Here is a 21,566-nt window from a genome sequence, read left to right on the forward strand (position 1 = left end):
TTATAAGTTTTAAAAGTTTATAAATTTTATAAATTCCTAAATCATTTAACGTTACACAGGGTGACAAAAACAAAATTTCGACCAATCACGTGCCGAATTTCATACAATTTTCGATACAAGAACTTGCATAGTGTCATACAGGACGCAAATGTACGTACAAGAAACGATACAAGAAAATGTATATAACTTTCTAATATCAGAAACGATATTAGAAATGATACAAGAAAATGCATAGTGTCATACAGCCTTAAGTGTGATAAAACGAGAATAATTTCTAAAATAGAAGATGGTTGGTCTGTCGGACAACTGGCTCAAGAGTTCAATAATATTTTCGTTGAACTGGCAACGATGCCCTAGAAATTAGAATGACACATTTGACAAGACCAACTTACACAACTTGAAAAACACGATTTTCAGTTATAAGAGTTGTGCCAGTTTTTTATGACGCGAAGTGTACAACAAATGTTCAATTTCTTTTTAATCTCAGTTAATGATGGCGTTTCTACCTGTTCATCAGCTCTCTGGTATGTTCTATTTTCAGTATTGGTTGTACCACGTATATTCAACAGACCAATAAAATATCCTTTCCAGATCTTCAAAATTTCAGCTACGTCTGTTGTATCCTTATGTTCATTCTTGAATACATTGGTCTGTGGGACATGTATCCTTTCGTTATGTTCTTGATCTCTCTGTAAAACTCCTGGCCGTAGTTTATGGTTGCATATTTTTCCACGATGAAATCAAAATCATAACATAATAAATTAAAATCTAGTATAAAAGTTTATTTATCAAAATATAAATCACAGCTGTTGAAACATTATAAATAAATAATTAAAAATATCTTTCACCACCTCCAGTTATCTACTCTGGATTTCCTGAGCGCTTCCAAAGACTTCTCGGCTCGAATACGGGCTTCTGTGTGTATTCTGAGACTACCTCCTCGACATCCTTCTTGTACTATGGAATCATGCTGAACAGCTCCAGAAACACCTAACGAAAAAAGCGCTTTTTAAACAGTAAAACTAACGAAACTATAGCAGAATTTGACAAATTATGTATGAGACATTTTCTACACCTTTTGTTCAATTTTTCACATGCAGAAAATTATACAGGGTGTTTCATTAATAATTGTCCATATAGTAACTGGAGAAACCTTAGCACAAAATACGAAGATTTAACCTAAAACACTTAAATAAAATGTGGTTCCTTACTGAGTTACAGGGTGTTTTATCTAAAAATTAACTATTTTTGCTCAGCATTTTAAAACTATTTGAGGTATCCTTTTCACACTTGGCAGGAAGTATACGTACTGTACAAACTATTAAATTATGCTAAACAAACGTTTCTGGCTATTACCAGAGGCGTACGACGGGGGAAAGTGAATTGTTGACCCTTCTCAAATTCTACGTCACTGGCGGAATTGCTATTTTAGTTCAATTTTTGGATTCTCCAATACTTTCTATGAAAATAATATACTCTTCATTCGTAACGATAAAGTCATTAGTTTTCGAAATCTTTGAAATTAAAAATGAAACGACACGGTTATTTTGATTAATGTATTGTGTCGCTTAATGTTTAATTTCAAATATCTCGAAAATTAATAATTTTATCGTTACGAATGAAGAGTATATTATTTACATAAAAAATATTGGAAAATCACAAAATTACACTAAAATAGCAATTTCGTCAGTGGCGTAGAATTTGGAAAGGGTCAACCAGCCACTATCCCCTGTCGTACGCCTCTGGTAGTAGCTAGAAACGTTTATTTATCTTAATTTAGTAGAGTGTACAGTACCTACACTTTTTTCCAAATATGATAAGGATACGCCAAATAGTTTTAAAGTACTGGGTACAAATAATTTTTAAATTTTAATCATATGAATCATATTATCATAAATTAATCAAAATAACTGCCGTTTCATACTTAACTTCAAATATCTCGAAAACTAATGACTTTATCGTTACCAATGAAGAGTATATTATTTACGAGCAAAATATTGGAGAATCTAAAAATGGCACTAAAATAGTAATTCCTCCAGTGGCGTAGAATTTGAGAAGGGTCAACCATTCACTATCCCCTGTCGTACACCTCTGGCAGCAGCTAGAAACGTTTGTTTATCATAATTTAGTAGGGTGTATAGTAGTCGCACTTTCTGCCAAGTATGAAAAGGATACGTCAAATAGTTTTAAAATGCTGAGCAAAAATAGTTTTTAAATTTTTAGATAAAACACTCTGTAGCTCAGTAAAGAACCACATTTTATTTAAGTGTTTTAGGTTAAATCTTCGTATTTTGTGCTAAGGTTTTTCCCGTTACTATATGGACAATCATTAATGAAACACCCTGTATTATATTTTTCACTGTATCATTCGATAATTTCGACCCTCAATTTTAAAAAATTATTTAAGCCAACCCTGAATACCAATTACTACGATCTCCATCCTGTTCCCCACCCCGTTAGATATACAGATGTTTTTGAACTGCAAACGGAAGATTCTCCCCCTCGACTATTGACCACCACAGGCAACAGAAGTGCAAAGATAACTCTCTCCGGTTTTGACCCTTGTATAGAATAGACGCACGGTCTGTTCTATGCTGTTAGTTACCGCGTGGTGAAAAGTAACGCTGTACCTTGTCTCTCTTGTATTGACCTCCATAGGCAACAGACGCGCAATAAATCTCTCTGGGATACAGCTTTCCGTATAGCACCACGCGAAAATACCGCGAAAAGCTATCTGTTTTCTCCTCTTGAAGGCAATATATGTGCTTTTTCGGTCTATGTGATAACGACTACTCAAAAAGAAACAATCTTCTTTCTTTTTATAATTGATGGATTCGACCGTTACTTGATGGAAGTTCATTTTATCTCACAATAAAACACTGAAAACTTTTGTTTTCTATACTTCCACAAAATTTATTATTTACAACTATGTGACTACAGCTGTTTCGGCAGAGTGCCTTTCTCAAGTGATATAATTTACAATGTGTTTGCCTTCTTTCTTTTTACTTCTTTCTTTTTCTTCTTCCTCTTTATAAGCAATTCTGCTTGTTCATTGGCGGATTTATACCTCTATGGAAGGTAGCCACTCCATCTTTCGCGCGGTCAGCCGATACTTCTATCGATTGGTGATTTATCTCTTGCTATTTTGGCCACACATCAGCCCATTCAGCTTATGTGGTTATTTCATTATTTTTTCTATTTAGTGTCCACTCGTTTATAAACTATACGTTACATTGCCTTCTAAAGTTTTCACTCCTCTTTCGATCTCTGAACATATTTTCTGTAATTCTTCTTAGTACTCTCATCTCTTCCGTTTCTAGTATTCTTTGTGTTGTGGCTGTATCGGGTCTTGGTTCTGATGCATACGCCATTATTGGTCGTATACTGGCTTTATAAATTCTTGACTAAGTATATCTCAGTGTTAATATGTCGGTTTCGCCAGATAGTGTTATTAAGACATCCTGCCAGTCTATCTGCTTTTTAAATAGAAACAGACTGTTTGACTTGTACACACTTCTATACAAATAAAAACGGGAACTGGTGTATGTTTTCAAAGACTGATAGTGTGTAAATAAATTTATTAAAATCAGCTAAGTACTTTCAGCATTTTTAATGCCATCATCAGAGCTATCGTCTTATAATTGTAACTACCTCAAATGAAGAGAAAACTTTAAACAAACACATTAATTTAAAAATTAACCCAGGGATCTAGCCACTGGTCAGGGTAAAAACCCTTAAATGTATAAAATAATCACATTTAATGTGTCTTTAAAAAATGGCTACCATTTTTACAATCAACAGCTGTTACTTTTTTTACAAACTGTTTTTTTTTAAATTACAATGTGTTTGTTCAAAGTTTTCTCTTCATTTGAGGTAGTTACAATTATCAGACGATAGCTCTGATGATGGGATTAAAAATGCTGAAAGTACTTAGCTGATTTTAATAAATTTATTTACACACTATCAGTCTTTGAAAACATACACCAGTTCCCGTTTTGATTTATTTGCTTTTTGTACTTGATCTCTCACTTCTTTGTCCAGGTCTCCGTAGCTTGACAATATAATTCCAGGGTATTTTATTTCCATTAATTGTTCAATACTGATACCATCAATATCCATTTTATACCCTATTCCACGAATATACGACCCTCTTGGATTATCTCGACAACGAATATTTTGCTGTGTAAAGTAAGAAGAATGAAAGTAAATTGCAAATTACATTGCTGTTTATTAACATAATAATTATTAGAGCCATTTACTTTCGTACTTCCTATGTTGTACACTAAAATATTCGTTGTTGCGATAATCTAAGAGAGTCGTATATTCGTGGAATGACCCCATACATCTGATTGGTTCTTTACTGATTACTATTGTTTTAGTTTTCTGAGATGAAACTCATATTGAATTATTTGGTTTTATGTTAAATCTGTGGACTAATCTTTGCAGACCATCTTCATCTTGGACTATCAATACTGCGTCGTCTGCTGTATCCATCTGCGTCGTCTTTCCCATTCTGTATCCTCTTCCTTCGTTGAAGCTTTGATTATTTTATCCATGATTAAATTGAACCGCATAGGACTCAATGAGATGATGAGTCTCCCTGTCTTATTCCGATGTCTATTGGGACCGTGCAAGTTCGGAAGAGCGACACCTGCTTTCATAGCTCAGCAACATTTTTAGCACTTTTAATTATATTAGCCAATTATATTAGTCCTGGTTACTGGACTGGATAATTATCACGGCCATAGCCCAAAAAAGAATAAGAAGAAAAAGTAAGATTGGGGTTATGTTAGTAAAAGGTAAACATTGTACTACAATCAAAATACCATTAATTAAATTTACTTTAATAATTGCATATCAGATCAATATTGTGGAGCAACATATAATTTTTACAATTTATAACACATCATTTGCGAAATCCCATTTTCTTCCATGACAGTAGATATGAAATATACGCCAATTTGACAATTTCAATTAAAAACTTTAAGAAATATGTTAAGAACGTTGCAAGATTTCTCCGCTATTCACGCACGATCGTTTCTCGTATCCCCTCTAACTACTTGCACACAGCGAATATAAAAAGAAATAATAAAGTGAAAAAATATCGCTAATCCATACGAGAAACAACTGCGTGTGAAACCTGCATGTGAAAATTATCGATGCGCGTGTGAAACAGTGATATTGTTGATAAGCTGTTTTATCAACTTAATTTAATTGTCTGTATAACATAATTACCTCTCTCAATGCCTTTAAACCACACGCTATAATACAGTCCACAAGCTCTAACTGTGCACCTTTTATGAAATAAATACCTAATAGAAAATAGTTCATGCCTTCCACGTCTCATCGCAGCATACGTTGAAAATACGCACCAGTGAATCATGGAAACTTTTTTTGGGCATCTACAGTCCGTCTAATATACTTACCGTTGCACGTCATTATGTAAGTCAGAGATCTAAGTTGACATAGTTGCCAAAATATAAAAAAATCCTGAATCCATTTTAAATCAAATATATCACATAATTATTACGAAGTGGATTATACAACAAAACAAATTTAGATTCAATGTAAATAAATAAAAACATTAGAAATAGAAAACAAGAGTTAAGTTCTAATCTTACGTTAAAGTAAATAATAAAAACTATAAATATAATAAAACAAATACTTACACTACAGAATAAAATCAAATCTGAAGTGTCATCACCGCAAATGTCAAATATATGTTACCAATTTATGCCAAAATGCCACCTTCGTTCGATTACAGTTACAGTGTGTTCCGAACAAATGTGCTTCATAAAACATAAAAACGCTTTATAATCCATTTATACAAATTAAATGAAACATATTATTGTGTATTTCTTTAAGTTAACGTTAATAGAAATCTTCAAATATTATTTCTACGCGTATATAATAAAATATGTCTAGTGGCTGTAATTACAGTGTACTCGGCAAAATGATTCTAAAAAAGAACACACCTACCGCCTAAATATTTCGTGTTGGTATCATGTGACGTCACGGGCTATGACGCGGATGACGTGCAACGGTTAGTATATTAGACGGAGTATAGTTGTATACTACTTAATACACTTTAGTATAAACCACCTGAATGTAGCGAATAACTTACCTTTTTTCTGAAACAGTTTTCCCAGGATAAAATCATCCGGTTCTGCACTTTCAACTGACTCTTTACTTTTTTTCTTCTTTTTAATCTCTACTTTAACCAATCCTTCTACATGCTGACCATCAACTCTTCCAGATTTATTTACGGACTTGTCCTTTTTCTTGAACTTGTCTATAAATTTGTCGGGTTCCTTAGTTATCTTTAGTTTGGCCGTTCTCGCTTCCTCTGCAATTGTAGTTAGTTCCTTGGTTTGTTTGAGTTTGTTATGCAGCTGAGCAGTCTTCTCGGAATATTGTAACGCGTCTAAAATAAGGAAATCACAATAACAGAGTAATTAATTTTCTTATTATAAATACAATTTTTTCAGTTTCTTGATCACAACGAATGATATGTGATTTATAAACACTAATTAAACATGCTATTAGTAAGACGAGAATGAATGAAGATATTAGAAATGAAATAGAGAAATATTTTTCTACGGCCGTGCTAAAGCAGCCTTTTTCCGGCACGCATTTCGTTTTTAAAAGTTGCAGTTTCCCGCACCAGTGCGGGAAAGTAGAATACCTTGTAATATGGCTTTATAATATATTATAATACAGGCAATAAACTAATATTTAGATATTATTTAATAATTTATTTCAAATTTATCTTATTGTGTTCATGTTTTAATGAACTTAACGCGATAATTCGTTGAAATAGAATTATTGTTGTTATATATGTTGACAATAACAATGGTTTTGAATCGCCGTCATGGTAACCAATTTTATTGAAAGTTTGGTTTTGACAACCTCGTCAAAGAATTTATTAATTTGTCTATTTTCACTCTTTGTCTATTTCACTAAATAAAAATTGATATAACTCTATTTATTGTGTTTTTTTTTTCCAAACGTACGGCCCTGAAAAAATATTGTTCCTAACTCATGCGGAAAGTGTCTTTTTCTACGGCCGTGCTAAAAGAGCCACTTTCACGCACGCATTTCGTTTCCGAAAGTTGCACTTTCCCGCACGGCGTGCGTGAAAGTAAATTTTTCCGCACGGCGTGCGGGAAAGTAAAATACCTTGTAATATGGCATTATAATATATTATAATACATGCAATAAACTAATATTTAGATATTATTTACTAATTTATTTCAAATTTATCTTATTATGTTCATGTTTTATTGAAATTAGCGCGATTATTTTATTTATAGGAGACTCTGACCAATAGAAAGCTACAGAAATCTAAATTAAACTGATAATTTTTTAATGATTTTAACTTCCAATCGTATAGTAAGATATTTGATCACGTGTTTAATTCTGTCCAATCAAATTAAAATTATACTGAGAATTATCTGCTGTAGAAAATTACCGATAGAATTTTAGAAGTAGATTGTTTCTGTTTAATGGCAACTAGTTTCCTAGCTAAGACAACTGTCATATTTAAGAAAATATCCATAATATACGTATTAAAAAATAATCTTACGAATATCACACGACAGTAAGAATAAATAAGAAAATAATGCTTCATTTTTACCCAAATTTGTTGTCATCGGGCAATAGCCACTCGAGCCCTGCGGACTCTCGTATCTATTGCCAGACAACAAATTTTCGAAAAACTGTCGCATTATTCTCAATTTATTCTCACTCTCTTGTAATATTATACCCGATAATTTTTGATAATTTCCCGTCGTCAGGTATATTACGTCAGATGCCCTTCGTTGCTACGAAAAAATACATTCAGTGACATTAATGACAATTAATGTTTTAAAAATTATAAAAGTGATGATTTTCAACCGTCAAATATTTATAACAACTGTGTGTTTAACTGTACTAATTTGTACTTACATAAATAAATTACAATAAAATTTTGGTTTTGAACAGTTTTATTCATGAAATAATCGCAACAAATTGCACTTGATCTCTAAAATTAATATAGAATTTTAGAGCTCTTGTGCAATTACTACTGATAATTCGATGAAATAAAATTACTTTGACATAATATTTAAAACTCAGATCAGTAGACAATTGCAATGGTTTTGAATCGTCGTCATGGAAATCAATATCGTCGTTGTGGTAACCCATTATATTAAAAGTTTGGTTTTGACAATCTTGTCAAAGAATTAATTTATGTATTTTCACTTCTAAATAAAAATTGATATAATTCTATTTTTTGTGGCTTTTTCCAAGCGTACGGCCCTACTATTCCGCACTAATTAAGAAATAGTTATTTTCCTAACTAGTGCGGAAAGTGATACTTTCACGCGCACGAGACTGCCGTTGACCCGAACGACGCGATAGCGAAGTTCGGGTAAGCAGTCGAGTGCGGGGAAGAAACTTTCCGCATGAGTCAGGAACAATATTTTTTCTATAGCCGTACGTTTGGAAAAAAGCCACAAAAAATAGAGTTATATCAATTTTTATTTAGGAGTGAAAATACACAAATTAATTCTTTCACAAGGTTGTCAAAACCAAACTTTCAATATAATGGGTAACCACGACGACGATATTAGTTTTCATGACGACGATTCAAAACCGTTGTAATTGTCTACTGATCTGACTTTTAAATATTATGTCAAAATAATTTTATTTCATCGAATTATCGCGCTAATTTCATTAAAACATGAACACAATAAGATAAATTTGAAATAAATTAGTAAATAATATCTAAATATTAGTTTATTGCATGTATTATAATATAGTATCCCGAATGAAGTACGTGCCTCCTAGTGGCGGGATACGGGCAACAATACATTGGCTTATAGGGCAGTCCTTACAGTAGGGATCCTGGCCTATACAGAAAAATGCAGGCGGGTGTGGGGTAATACTGCACTTTGGTTGCATTGGTGGTGTATTGGCTAAACGTGCAGGACAGGGCAGGGTATGGTGCTGATAGAAAAGGCATTCAGGCATCAAATATCCAAAAATCTTTTTAGGCCATAATAATGAAAAGACCTTCTCCAAACGAAATAAAAACTTATACTGAAATGATGGCATCTCCTGAGGTAAAATGTTCCGGAAGTAAAATGAGCCTCCATTCCGATCTTCGGGTGAGGACTATCTCAGGGGGAACACCATTGCAGGTTAGAAAAATCAGGATAGGGTCTTGGAATCTTGGTAGTCTTACAGGTAAGAGTCTGGAGTTAGTGGATGCGCTCAAACGAAGAAGAGTTCAAATTGCTTGTATTCAAGAAACTAGGTGGAAAGGACAAAGGGCGAAAGAACTAGGTGATGGATATATATTGTGGTATGTAGGGAGTAGTAACACTAGAAATGGAGTTGGTATAATTGCTGATAGTGAAATGAAAGATAACGTAGTAGAAGTTGTAAGAACGAGTGATAGAATGATGTCAGTGAAATTTGTAATTGATAAAGAGGTATTGAATGTTGTGTGCGTGTATGCTCCTCAAACAGGTCTGGGTGAGAATGAAAGAAGAGCTTTCTATGATCAATTAGGAGACGTACTGAGTGATATTCCAGCGGAGGAGAAAGTTATAATAGGAGGTGATTTAAATGCACATGTGGGCCAAGCCAAGACAGGATATGAAACAATACATGGGGGATTAGGCTTTGGAACTAGAAATGAAGCTGGAGATGACATGCTAGAATTAGCAACAGCATTGGATATGGCGATTGTTAACACATTCTTTAAAAAGAGAGAAACTTAACTTATTACCTACAAAAGTGGACAACATCAATCCCAAATAGACTACTTCATGATAAGGAGAGAAGACATACGTGAATGCAAGGACTGCAAGGTAATAGTTAGTGAGACAGTAAGCCAACAACATAAGCTGCTTGTTCTGGACATCGAAGTAAAAAGCGAAACTAAACAAAAATATCGGAGAGGACCACAAAAAATCAAGTGGTGGATGCTAAAAGATGAGAAGGAAGGTCTATTCAGGGAAAGAATAGTAGAAAAAATATGTTGGAACATGAAAGGAAGCCCTAACACAATTTGGAGAAAAATGGCCAATATTATTAGAGAGACGGCTATTGAAATACTTGGGAAAACGTCAGGAAAGAAGTTTGAGGATAAAGAGACTTGGTGGTGGTCAAATGAAGTACAAGGAAAAATACAAGAGAAGAGAAAATTATCTAAAAAGTGGTAAGAAACCAGATCGGACATAGATCTTCAAAACTATTTGGTCGCCAAAAAGGAAGCGAAAGTAGCAGTAGCAAAAGCTAAAGCAAAAGCGTATTCAAACCTATACGATCAACTTGATACCAGGGAAGGCGAAACAAAGATATATAAAATAGCCAAACAGAGAGCAAAGAAAGCAAAAGATTTTAATCAGATTAGATGTATCCGAGATGAAAATAATAAAATACTAGTTCACGAAAGGGATGTCAAAAAGAGATGGAGAAAGTACTTTGACAGCTTATTAAATGAAGAATTTGACAGACAGCCTGTAGAGTCAACGGAGACAGTAGCAGCAATGGTCACCAAAATAACCAACGAGGAAGTGGCTCAAGCCCTTCAAAAAATAAAGAAAGGAAAAGCGGTAGGACCAGATGATATTCCTGGGGAAGTATGGAGAGCATTGGGAGAGACAGGAACAAGGTGGCTAGCAGGTCTATTTAATAGAATTATGGTAGTTGGACAAATGCCAGACGAATGGAGAAGCAGTATACTGGTACCTGTTTACAAAAACAAGGGAGATATACAACAATGTACAAACTACATGGCTATAAAACTGCTTAGCCACACCATGAAAATATGGGAAAGAGTAATTGATAGACGGATACGTGAAGAGACCGAAATATCCGAGAATCAATTTGGCTTTATGCAGGGTAGATCAACAACAGATGCAATTTTCATTATAAGGCAGTTGATGGAAAAATACAGGAGTAAAGAAACAAACGCTCATATGGTATTCATTGATCTTGAGAAAGCATATGATAGAGTTCCTCGAGAGATTCTGTGGTGGGCACTCAATAAGACAGGAGTCCCTGGTGAATATGTAAAGATTGTGAGGGATATGTAGGGAGTAACGACTAGTGTTAGGACAGGTGTGGGAGAGACTGATAAATTTCATGTGAAAGTAGGATTGCATCAAGGTTCTGTGCTTAGTCCGTATTTATTCTCATTAGTTTTGGACCAGATAACAGCGAAAATACAGGGTAACATTCCATGGTGCTTAATGTATGCTGATGCTGTCGTGTTAGTAGGAAATAGTGAAAGAGACTTAGAACAAAAACTGGAACAGTGGAGACAAGCTCTGGAGGAAAAAGGTTTAAAACTTAGTAGGACAAAAACAGAGTATTTGGAATGTTCATTTAAAGATGGCGCTACTACAAATAAAATGGTATCTTTGGATGGTGAAATGATTGTAAAAAGCAATAGTTTTAAGTACCTAGGATCGGTATTACAGAGTAATGGAGAAATAGATGGAGATGCATGCAGTAGAATTAGGACTGGATGGATGAAGTGGAAAGAAGCGAGTGGTGTGTTGCGTGACAGAAAAATTCCAATGAAGCTGAAGAAGACCAGCTATGATGTACGGAACTGAATGTTCGGCAGTGAAAAAGAAAGAGGAACAGCGAATGCATGTGGCGAAAATGAGAATGCTTAGATGGATGAGTGGAGTGACAAAGAAGGATAAAATTAGAAATGAGTATATTAGGGGAAGTCTAGGTGTGGCACCAATTGATGCCAAAATGAGAGAGCATAGGTTAAGATGGTTTGGTCACGTTCAACGTCGAGACGTTAACCACCCAATACGAAGAATAGCTGAAGTGCAGATTCCTGGAAGGAGTAGGAGAGGAAGACCAAAGAAGACCTGGGGGGAGACGATAAGGCAGGACATGTTGGTAAAGGGGATTAACATTGATATGGCCCAAGATAGAATTGTGTGGAGAAATGCAATTAGGGAAGCCGACCCCGCATAGAGATAAGGCAAAGAGAATGATGATGATGCATGTATTATAATATATTATAATGTCATATTACAAGGTATTTTACTTTCCCGCACGCCGTGCGGGAATATTTACTTTCACGCACGCCGTGCGGTGCGGGAAAGTGCAACTTTCGGAAACGAAATGCGTGCGGGAAAGTGGCTCTATTAGCACGGCCGTGGAAAAATAACTATTTCCTAACCAGTGCGGAAAATGATACTTTCCCGCATGCGATTGCCGTTGACCCGAACGACGCGATAGCGGAGTTCGGGCAAGCAGTCGAGTGCGGGAAAGACACTTTCATCATGAGTTAGGAACAATATTTTTTCTACGGCCGTACGTTTGGAAAAAAACTATTCTACTCAATTTTTATTTACGAGTAAATACACCGTACAACAATACGTAATACAAAATTGTATGCAAATGTAATCATTTGGAAAAACAAGAATGTCTTTACTTATTGGTTCGTAATATTGAATGTAAACGAGCAATTCGTGGCATTTTGCAAATGTATCATTGATGCAAGCTGATCCTTGAATTGTTCAAATACGTTCTCTGACAACGTTGTCAAAACAAAATTTTCAATAAAATAAAATTGATTTTCATGACGATTCAAAACCACTCTTATTATCTATTTGACTTTTGAATATTATGTCAAAATAATTTTAGTTCAACGAATTACCTGTAGTAATTACACGAGGCTCTAAAATTATCGAATTTTTCCCGAGTGACACTTTGACAGTTTTAATTTCACGACCCGAAGGGGAGTGAAATTACGTCAAAGTGTCAGGAAGGCAAAAGAAATCGATAATTTGTAAGAGCTTTGTAAGGTAGTAATTCGGTAAGATTATTCCATGAATAAAACTGTCTTTTTAAATCATTTTAACTAATATTTTATTGATATCTTCACCTGAATATTTACTAAACCTGTTTTCTTGGTGTTCTCTGTGACAAGTTGTAAAACATTAATTGTCATTAATGTCACTGAATGTTCATTTTTTCGTAGCAACGAAGAGCATCTGACGTAATACTAGACGACGGGAAATTATCGAAAAAATTATCGGGGGTAATTACACAAGTGCATCAAAATTATCGATAATTTACTTGAAATCGTATTGCTTAAAAACTACTAGGGTTCATTTTCATATTTTGGCAAGAGCCCGACTCCGAAGGAGGAGAAGAAACAAAGTGGAATGAAGTAAACACTTCTGTTGTATATAGGTATATGAATTTATTAAAATTCTTAAAATTTATCCACGTGGAAGTGGAAAATGTACAAAACGTTTTCGGTCAAACTGGCCATCAGTGTAAACCTGGAAATAAGTAAACCACTTAAATTAAAAGCAAAAGGGTGAAATTTTGACATTTTTGAGGAAATTCATAAAAACCTAAAAACTTATAGACATTATGGTGAAGATATACTTTGTTAGAAAATACTATTAAATTCTGTAAATTGAGTGAAATATTTGATTATAATATTTATGAATAATTCATTCAGAATTTACTTTTTAACATATTATGCAACCATCCATACTCTATCAAAAAACTATCTGTTTTAAATACTTTTAGACAATTTCAATAATATTCATTCATTAAAATTATCACTACTTTACTGTAACTAAATTTAACTATTTTCCACTCAGTTAATTTTCGACAAACAGTTTATGACGTCACACAGTATAAGAGCAGAATTTTGCTATTAATTTCAGTTTTAACTAATGAGTATATTACAGCTCATTAACTTTAATTTACCAATTGGAATTCATAATAAATATTTTTAATACTTCCATATATTCAATACACCAGTTAAATAAAATAGTAATTTTCTTTATTAAATTTTCGGATGACAGACAAAAAATCCACCTACCTGTGACATCTTGTCATACATTTCTGGTACCAATCTGTCTAGCAATTAGTTGGTCGTTAACATCTCACTTGAGCATTACCTTGTGCAATTTTCGAGCAAGGATGAAATACATCCACATGTTAACTTAAAAAATCTTAAGACATCGACTTAATGTCGACTGCTTTTTAATGTCTAATGTAACAATAATGTAATTTAGAGGTTTTTACAACTATTGAAGTGCCTAGTTTCAACTACTTGTACACTGGACATAAGTAACCACATTTTATATTTTTTCAACTGTCAAAATTTCACCTTTTTGCTTTTAATTTAAGTGGTTTACTTATTTCCAGGTTTACACTGATGTTGGTCAGTTTGACCGAAAACATTTTATACATTTTCCACTTCCACGTGGATAATTTTTAAGAATTTTAATAAATTCATATACCTATATATACAAAGAAGTGTTTACTTCATTCCACGTTGTTTTATCGAAGGTATACATCCAACTACAGGGTTTACCCCTTTTAAAGTTTTAAAGAGGAGAAGAAAATTACTCGAAGAAAGCGAAACTATCAAATGAAGAAATAATAATTTTCTAAACAATTTAATTAACAATACAACAAAACCCAATCTTAAAAAAACTAATAATATTAAAGACACAGTTATCATAATTGTTTACATTATTTCCAAATACAGTGATGAGCGCGCTAATAACCGGCAGAATAACGTAAAAGATGGAAAACACATTAAGTTGTGAGATAAAAAGAAATGACACTAGTCAAGGTGGAAGATTTGGCGATAAAAACCTATACATTTACACATTGTTTCCCACCTTTAGACGTATCGGGCGAGTTTGGCATCTACAGTGACAGTGCCAGTTTTAGATGACATCGTTGATTGAGGTATTGGATACCTCAATCAACGATGACATACTCCTATGATACGTCTAAAGGTGGGAAACAATAAATATAATGCAAGTGTATAGGGTTTTATCGCTAAATCTCCCACCTCCACTAGTTTCATTTCTCTTTATCTCACAACTTAATATGTTTTCATCACTGTATATATATATTTGCAAATATATGAAATGCCAAACTGACATATTAAATAAATAGAGCTGTTGTTAGTATGTGGTTGTCAAATTCAACAATTAAAAACATGAGAGTGCAATTTACGTAGACAATTTTTAGCTCAAAAATACTGCATAAAGCTAAGAAACACTGAGTCAGACCTTTTAACAAATCTGGCTTTATTAAACATGGAAAACTTAACTAGTAAATATTGGAGAATAAAAAATTCACGACCACTAACAGATGCATTCATTGAAACTAGGAATTATACAGATTTACACAACAGTAAATTATTACCAATTTATAAATTTCCGTACAAAACTTTGATAAAAAAACCCAGAATCATAATTCCTAAATATACAGAATCAAATCATTTAAATAATATTTTAGTAAAATCTATACTACACACAGTATACATTAGGATTACACAGTAATTTATACAGACGGTTCTAAAAATCAAACAGGAGTAGGATGTGCTATGTATGTGCAAAATACCCATCAACATAATAATTACAAATTATCTAGTATTAGTAGTATTTTTACAGCTGAGATTATAGCCATCGAAAAAGCTCTAGAATGGATCAAAGAGAATAATATTGAAAAAGCTGTGATAATAACAGACTCCAGATCTGCAATATATGCAATTGAAAATACTGATTTTAGTTCATACAAATCAAAAATTTTATGTAATATAAAAAATAATTTGTCTAAAGTGGAAGTAGTATTTATATGGGCAAAAGGGCATGCCGGTATACTGGGTAATGAGAAAGTGGATGAGTTGGCCAAAGATGCAATAAAAAAAGGTGAGATACTAACTCACATCTTATCGACAGATGCAATAAATGACGTCAAAGTTAGAATAAATAAAATATGGAAAAAAGAATGGAAAAATATTACAAGCATGTCAAAAAATTTATATTTTTCTTTACATCAAGAACTTCCTCCGCCACCTGAATACATATTTAAATATAACCTGCCAAAGCAAGATATTTCTACTATCGTCAGATTAAAAACTCGACACGGGAAATATGAGGCACATCTGCACAAATTAGGAATAATTAATTCATCAGTCTGTTTTTGTGATAATGTTTCGATTAGAGATTTAAACCATATTTTCTTGGAATGCAAAATTAACGAGAGATATATAAATCAATTATATTACAATTTACGACAAACACAAGTTCATTTTCCAATTAGTATAGAATATCTACTAAGTTGTCATAAAATGGAAATATTTAAATTACTCATAAACTACTTGAAAGAAACAAATATAATCATTTAAGTGATTTATGAAATATAATCATTTAAGTAATATAACAAAACTAATAAATTGAGGTAAAAATAAAATAAAAATCTGGCTAACGGACTCGCATCCAAGCCATTTTTCACACACACACACACACACACACACACACACACACACACACACACACACACACACACACACACACACACACACACACACACACACACACACACACACACACACACACACACACACACACACACACACACACACACACACACACACACACACACACACACACACACACACACACACACACACACACACACACACACACACACACACACACACACACACACACACACACACACACACACACACACACACACACACACACACACACACACACACACACACACACACACACACACACACACACACACACACACACACACACACACACACACACACACACACACACACACACACACACACACACACACACACACACACACACACACACACACACACACACACACACACACACACACACACACACACACACACACACACACACACACACACACACACACACACACACACACACACACACACACACACACACACACACACACACACACACACACACACACACACACACACACACACACACACACACACACACACACACACACACACACACACACACACACACACACACACACACACACACACACACACACACACACACACACACACACACACACACACACACACACACACACACACACACACACACACACACACACACACACACACACACACACACACACACACACACACACACACACACACACACACACACACACACACACACACACACACACACACACACACACACACACACACACACACACACACACACACACACACACACACACACACACACACACACACACACACACACACACACACACACACACACACACACACACACACACACACACACACACACACACACACACACACACACACACACACACACACACACACACACACACACACACACACACACACACACACACACACACACACACACACACACACACACACACACACACACACACACACACACACACACACACACACACACACACACACACACACACACACACACACACACACACACACACACCACAACACACACACACACACACACACACACACACACACACCACACACACACACACACACACCACACACACACCACAACACACACACACACCACACCACACACACACACACACACACACACACCACACCACACACACACACACACACACACACACACACACACACACACACACGAGTGCAATTTTCGATTTCTACTATGCAATTATCGCTGTAAGTAAGCGATAATTGTTGAGTAGACAAATGGGTGAGTGTAATTTTCAGTAGTAATTGCACAGGAGCTCTAAAATTATCGAATTTTTCCCGAGTGACACTTTGACATTTTTAATTTGTCAAAGTGTCACGAGGGCAAAAATTCGATAATAATTTTAGAGATTGAGTGCAATTTGCTGCGATTATTTCATGAATAAAACTGTTCAAAACCAAAATTTTATTGTAATTTAATTATGTAAGTACAAATTAATACAATTAAACACACAGTTGTTATAAATATTTGACGGTTGAAAGTCATCACTTTTATAATTTTTAAAACATTAATTGTCATTAATTTCACTGAATGTATTGTTTCGTAGCAACGAAGGGCATCTGATACTTGACGACGGGATATTATCAAAAATTATCAGTTTAATTTTAATTTCTGTAGCTTTCTATTGGTTAGAATCTCCTATGAATGAAATAATCGCTGTAATTTTTATTTTTGTAGCTTTCTATTGGTCAGAATCTCTATGAATGAAATAATCGCGTTAATTTCATTAAAACATGAACACAATAAAATAAATTTGAAATGAATTAGTAAATAATATCTAAATATTATAATATATTAAAAAACCATATTACAAGGTATTCTACTTTCCCGCACTAGTGCAGGAAAATACAACTTTCGGAAAGGAAATGCATGCGGGAAAATGGCTGTTTTAGCACGGCCGTAGAAAAAAGCTTAATACAATATTAAATTAATAGTTTTATGATGGAGCCTTATTCAGTGGATTTTATAAAAGAAAATACAAATAGTTTTGAAAATAGACTTCTTATAAAAAGAATGGTCCACCTCGGCCATTTATCGGAGATGAACTTGGTACAAGAATGTGCTATAAAAAACAAAAAGTTTAAACGTTGATTTAAAGTTCAACAATATAAAAAAAACTTCGTGGTTGTACGGGTGTGATAAACTACATTCTTTGTTTTGTTTCCCATGTTTAGTATTTTCGAAAAATGAAACTATTTCTTCAGAGTGGACAAAAACGGGCGTTCGGGATTTATCTCATTTATCGACAAAAATTAAAAAACACGGATCTCCCCAAATTCATTTAAAAATGAATTGCAACTCTCAGATACTGGCAATATTGATGTTCGCCAATTATTAAATTCTGGGTATAGGAAATCAATTAAAGACTTTAACGACCTAGTTAAAAAAAATCGTTACATTTAATACCGTCTTATCGATTGTGTAAAATTTTGTAATTAATCATAATTAAGAGTTGGCGCACTGATACGAAATGACCGTTAAATTGAGACGAATCTATTCACGTAAGTTTTATTGAATTTGAGTGACATTATATATTCCATAAGATGTGTGCGGTGTCCTTTAGACAAAAAAGGGGCGAGGCCCCAAAAATGTTTCGCCTGTGCCGCCATTGCCCGCGGCTTTTATTCATCGTTTCTATAATTACATTCCTTATTTGAACACCTATTTTGAATTACCACGAACCGCCACTGGTTATTTTGACCAAAAAATTTTCCACCCGCGAGAAGGGGTTGGAAAGGGTGGGAACCACCCCATGATAAAATGATAAAAGCGCACATCGGCATAGAGTAGACTTTGAATTAGGAGATAAGTAGAGGCTATTCCCAAAATTTAATTAAAATCCATGCAGTAGGATGGAATTCGGAAGTAATATCCTGTTTTTGCTCTCATTGACTGGCGTAAATAGATAGAAACGAAAGTGCTCACTAAATTAGTCACAATGAAGTAAATAGGTCAATCCACTATAAGGCTGAATGATCAGGTAATATTTCGTATAAAAAATTGTAACTTACCTGAGAAACTGACAATAGCATCTCGATCATCAATTTTGTTTATAGTAGTGTTTTCCTCCTGCTTCTCTTTCTCTTTATTATACTTATGTAATTCTCCGACTTCCAAAGTTTTCATCTCTTCGCGTTTTTCTTGTTTTTCCGCCCTCTCTGCTTCCAATTCCATTTGCATAACAGTTGGTTTTTTATTAAGGCTTTTGGCTATTTGTTGTGCTAAATTTTTCATTTGTTGGATTTTGTCTTCCGTAAAACAAGATTCGGCATCTTTTGGCGTTTCCTTTCTTTTTTTCTGCTTCTTCGATTCCTTCAATCTATCTTGAATTCTAACCTAAAATTAAGGATTAATATAAATATTACTAACCTGGAAGATATTACTCCGCCAGAACATTATATCAATGGCTTAGTATAAAAACATTGTATGTACAATTTTACAGGAGAGACAAATAACTGAATTTCTGCATACTCTAACCTCTAAAAACAAAAAACTATCTTTTTCACACATAAATTTTTCACATTTCAAGTTAGACTAGGACTAGAGTATGCAGAAATTTAGTTTTTTATCTCTCTTGTAAAATTGTTTGTAAAATGAGATACAAGGTTTTCATCCTAAGCCACTGATATAGGCAATAAGTGAAATATATGAAACAAAATAGCAATATAACTTACTCTGGAATTATGAAAGATATTGACTGTTTCCGGATTTGCATCTACTGGTTCCTGTAAGGAAAATAAATCAAACAAATCCGATGATCTAAAAAATTTGTTAGTTTTGGGATCTAAAAGAATTTTGTTGCTAAGAAGCTGTTTCCATACTTGCCGCTGATACATCTACAAAAAATAAATAAAAACTTTAAACAAAAACAAGGGAAATAAATTATATAAATATTATTTCTCCCATAATTCTTATCATACAATTGAGAACACGGTTTCTACCTTCAGACTTACAATTATCCTTTTAGAACGTGACGGATTATTTGACAAGTCCATAATTCAAACACAGTTGTTGTCGAGTTTCAGAAGCAAAAGTCTATATATCTTTAAGCGTTAGTGAGAAAAACTGGATATTGAAAATTTGGTTCGAATTAAAAATTTTGTTTTTGCTTTCAGACTCCATGTTAAGAATCTCAATGTTATTGTGAATTATATTTAACTTACATAACGCCTGATCCAAACGTCGCGTTTAATGTGTTAAAATGAGACAAGTTATTTGACTGGTTCTTCCAAATGTCCTTTACTTTTAAGATGATTTTCACTTAACACTTTCATTTAATATTATTCTAAATAATCAATATCAGCCCGTATACAAACTTTTTTTAACGGCATATACAGTTGAGTCCGCGAATCTTTATCCGTACGTCATCATTTAAAGCTTACGAAATTAGTCGATGATAAGTCGGAAATTGAAATTTACTAAACGCAACAGCAAGCGACAGTAAGTGACTTGCTGTTGCGTTTAGTAAATTTCAATTTCCGACTTATCATTGACTTATTTCGTATGCTTTAAATGATGACGCACGGGTAAAGATTCCCGGATTCAACTGTACCGGGTGTCCCAATAAGAATGGCTCTCGGCCATATCTCAGGAACCGTTTATAGTACAGCTTTGAGAAAAAAATATTTATAACAAAAGTTGCATCGGGAAAAGCCTGGAAATTATCTTCATAATTGTAGGTCCACCGCTAGAGGGCGTAATTGAATATCAAAAATTTAAAAATCAAAATTTTACAAAATTTACCTAATGAAAGGGCATTGGAAATCTAATCATCGTATTCTTAATAAAATTCTGCGCATATTTGATTTCACAAGTTTAAGTCTACCTTTGCAAATAAGAGGTGGGGTGAGTGGGAACCTTCTTATGAAAAAATGGCCGTAAGTCCGGTTCTGCTAAATCGAATTTTGCATACTTGGTCTTGTTGAGAACAGCTCTTTTTCGTCAATGTAAGTGTCTTATTTTCGAAATAGCCTAATAAATAATATGCAAGCTAGGAAGCGTTATTTAATTATTTTCAGAAATCTAGTTTCCTTTGGAAAATGTTAAATACAAGTATGCATTTTTAATCGTTTATTACAAAATTAGACCAAATTAGCAACATAATACCGAAAACCGCATGTCGATACCTTTTTGCTATCTCGAGATACCTTAAGAAACCTGTAAATTTTAAACAACTGTTAATGTCACCGG

General features: G+C 34.0%; 1 protein-coding gene across 1 annotated transcript in view; it reads right to left on the bottom strand.

Moving 5' to 3' along the window:
* Window positions 1-761: 761 nt before the first annotated feature.
* The window catches only part of LOC126883140 (DNA excision repair protein ERCC-6-like), a 75,596-nt gene continuing 54,791 nt past the window's right edge, over window positions 762-21,566 (bottom strand). Inside the window, exons 11-14 of the mRNA XM_050648393.1 lie at window positions 20,051-20,212; window positions 19,388-19,712; window positions 6,125-6,424; window positions 762-990 (exon numbers count right to left, since the gene is read on the bottom strand). Of these exons, the coding sequence (XP_050504350.1) occupies window positions 845-990; window positions 6,125-6,424; window positions 19,388-19,712; window positions 20,051-20,212 (933 nt within the window). The 3' untranslated portion in view covers window positions 762-844. The remainder of the gene's footprint in view (window positions 991-6,124; window positions 6,425-19,387; window positions 19,713-20,050; window positions 20,213-21,566) is intronic.

The sequence above is a fragment of the Diabrotica virgifera genome, chromosome 4 (assembly GCF_917563875.1).
Source record: "Diabrotica virgifera virgifera chromosome 4, PGI_DIABVI_V3a".
In the NCBI taxonomy this organism is placed as follows: domain Eukaryota; kingdom Metazoa; phylum Arthropoda; class Insecta; order Coleoptera; family Chrysomelidae; genus Diabrotica; species Diabrotica virgifera.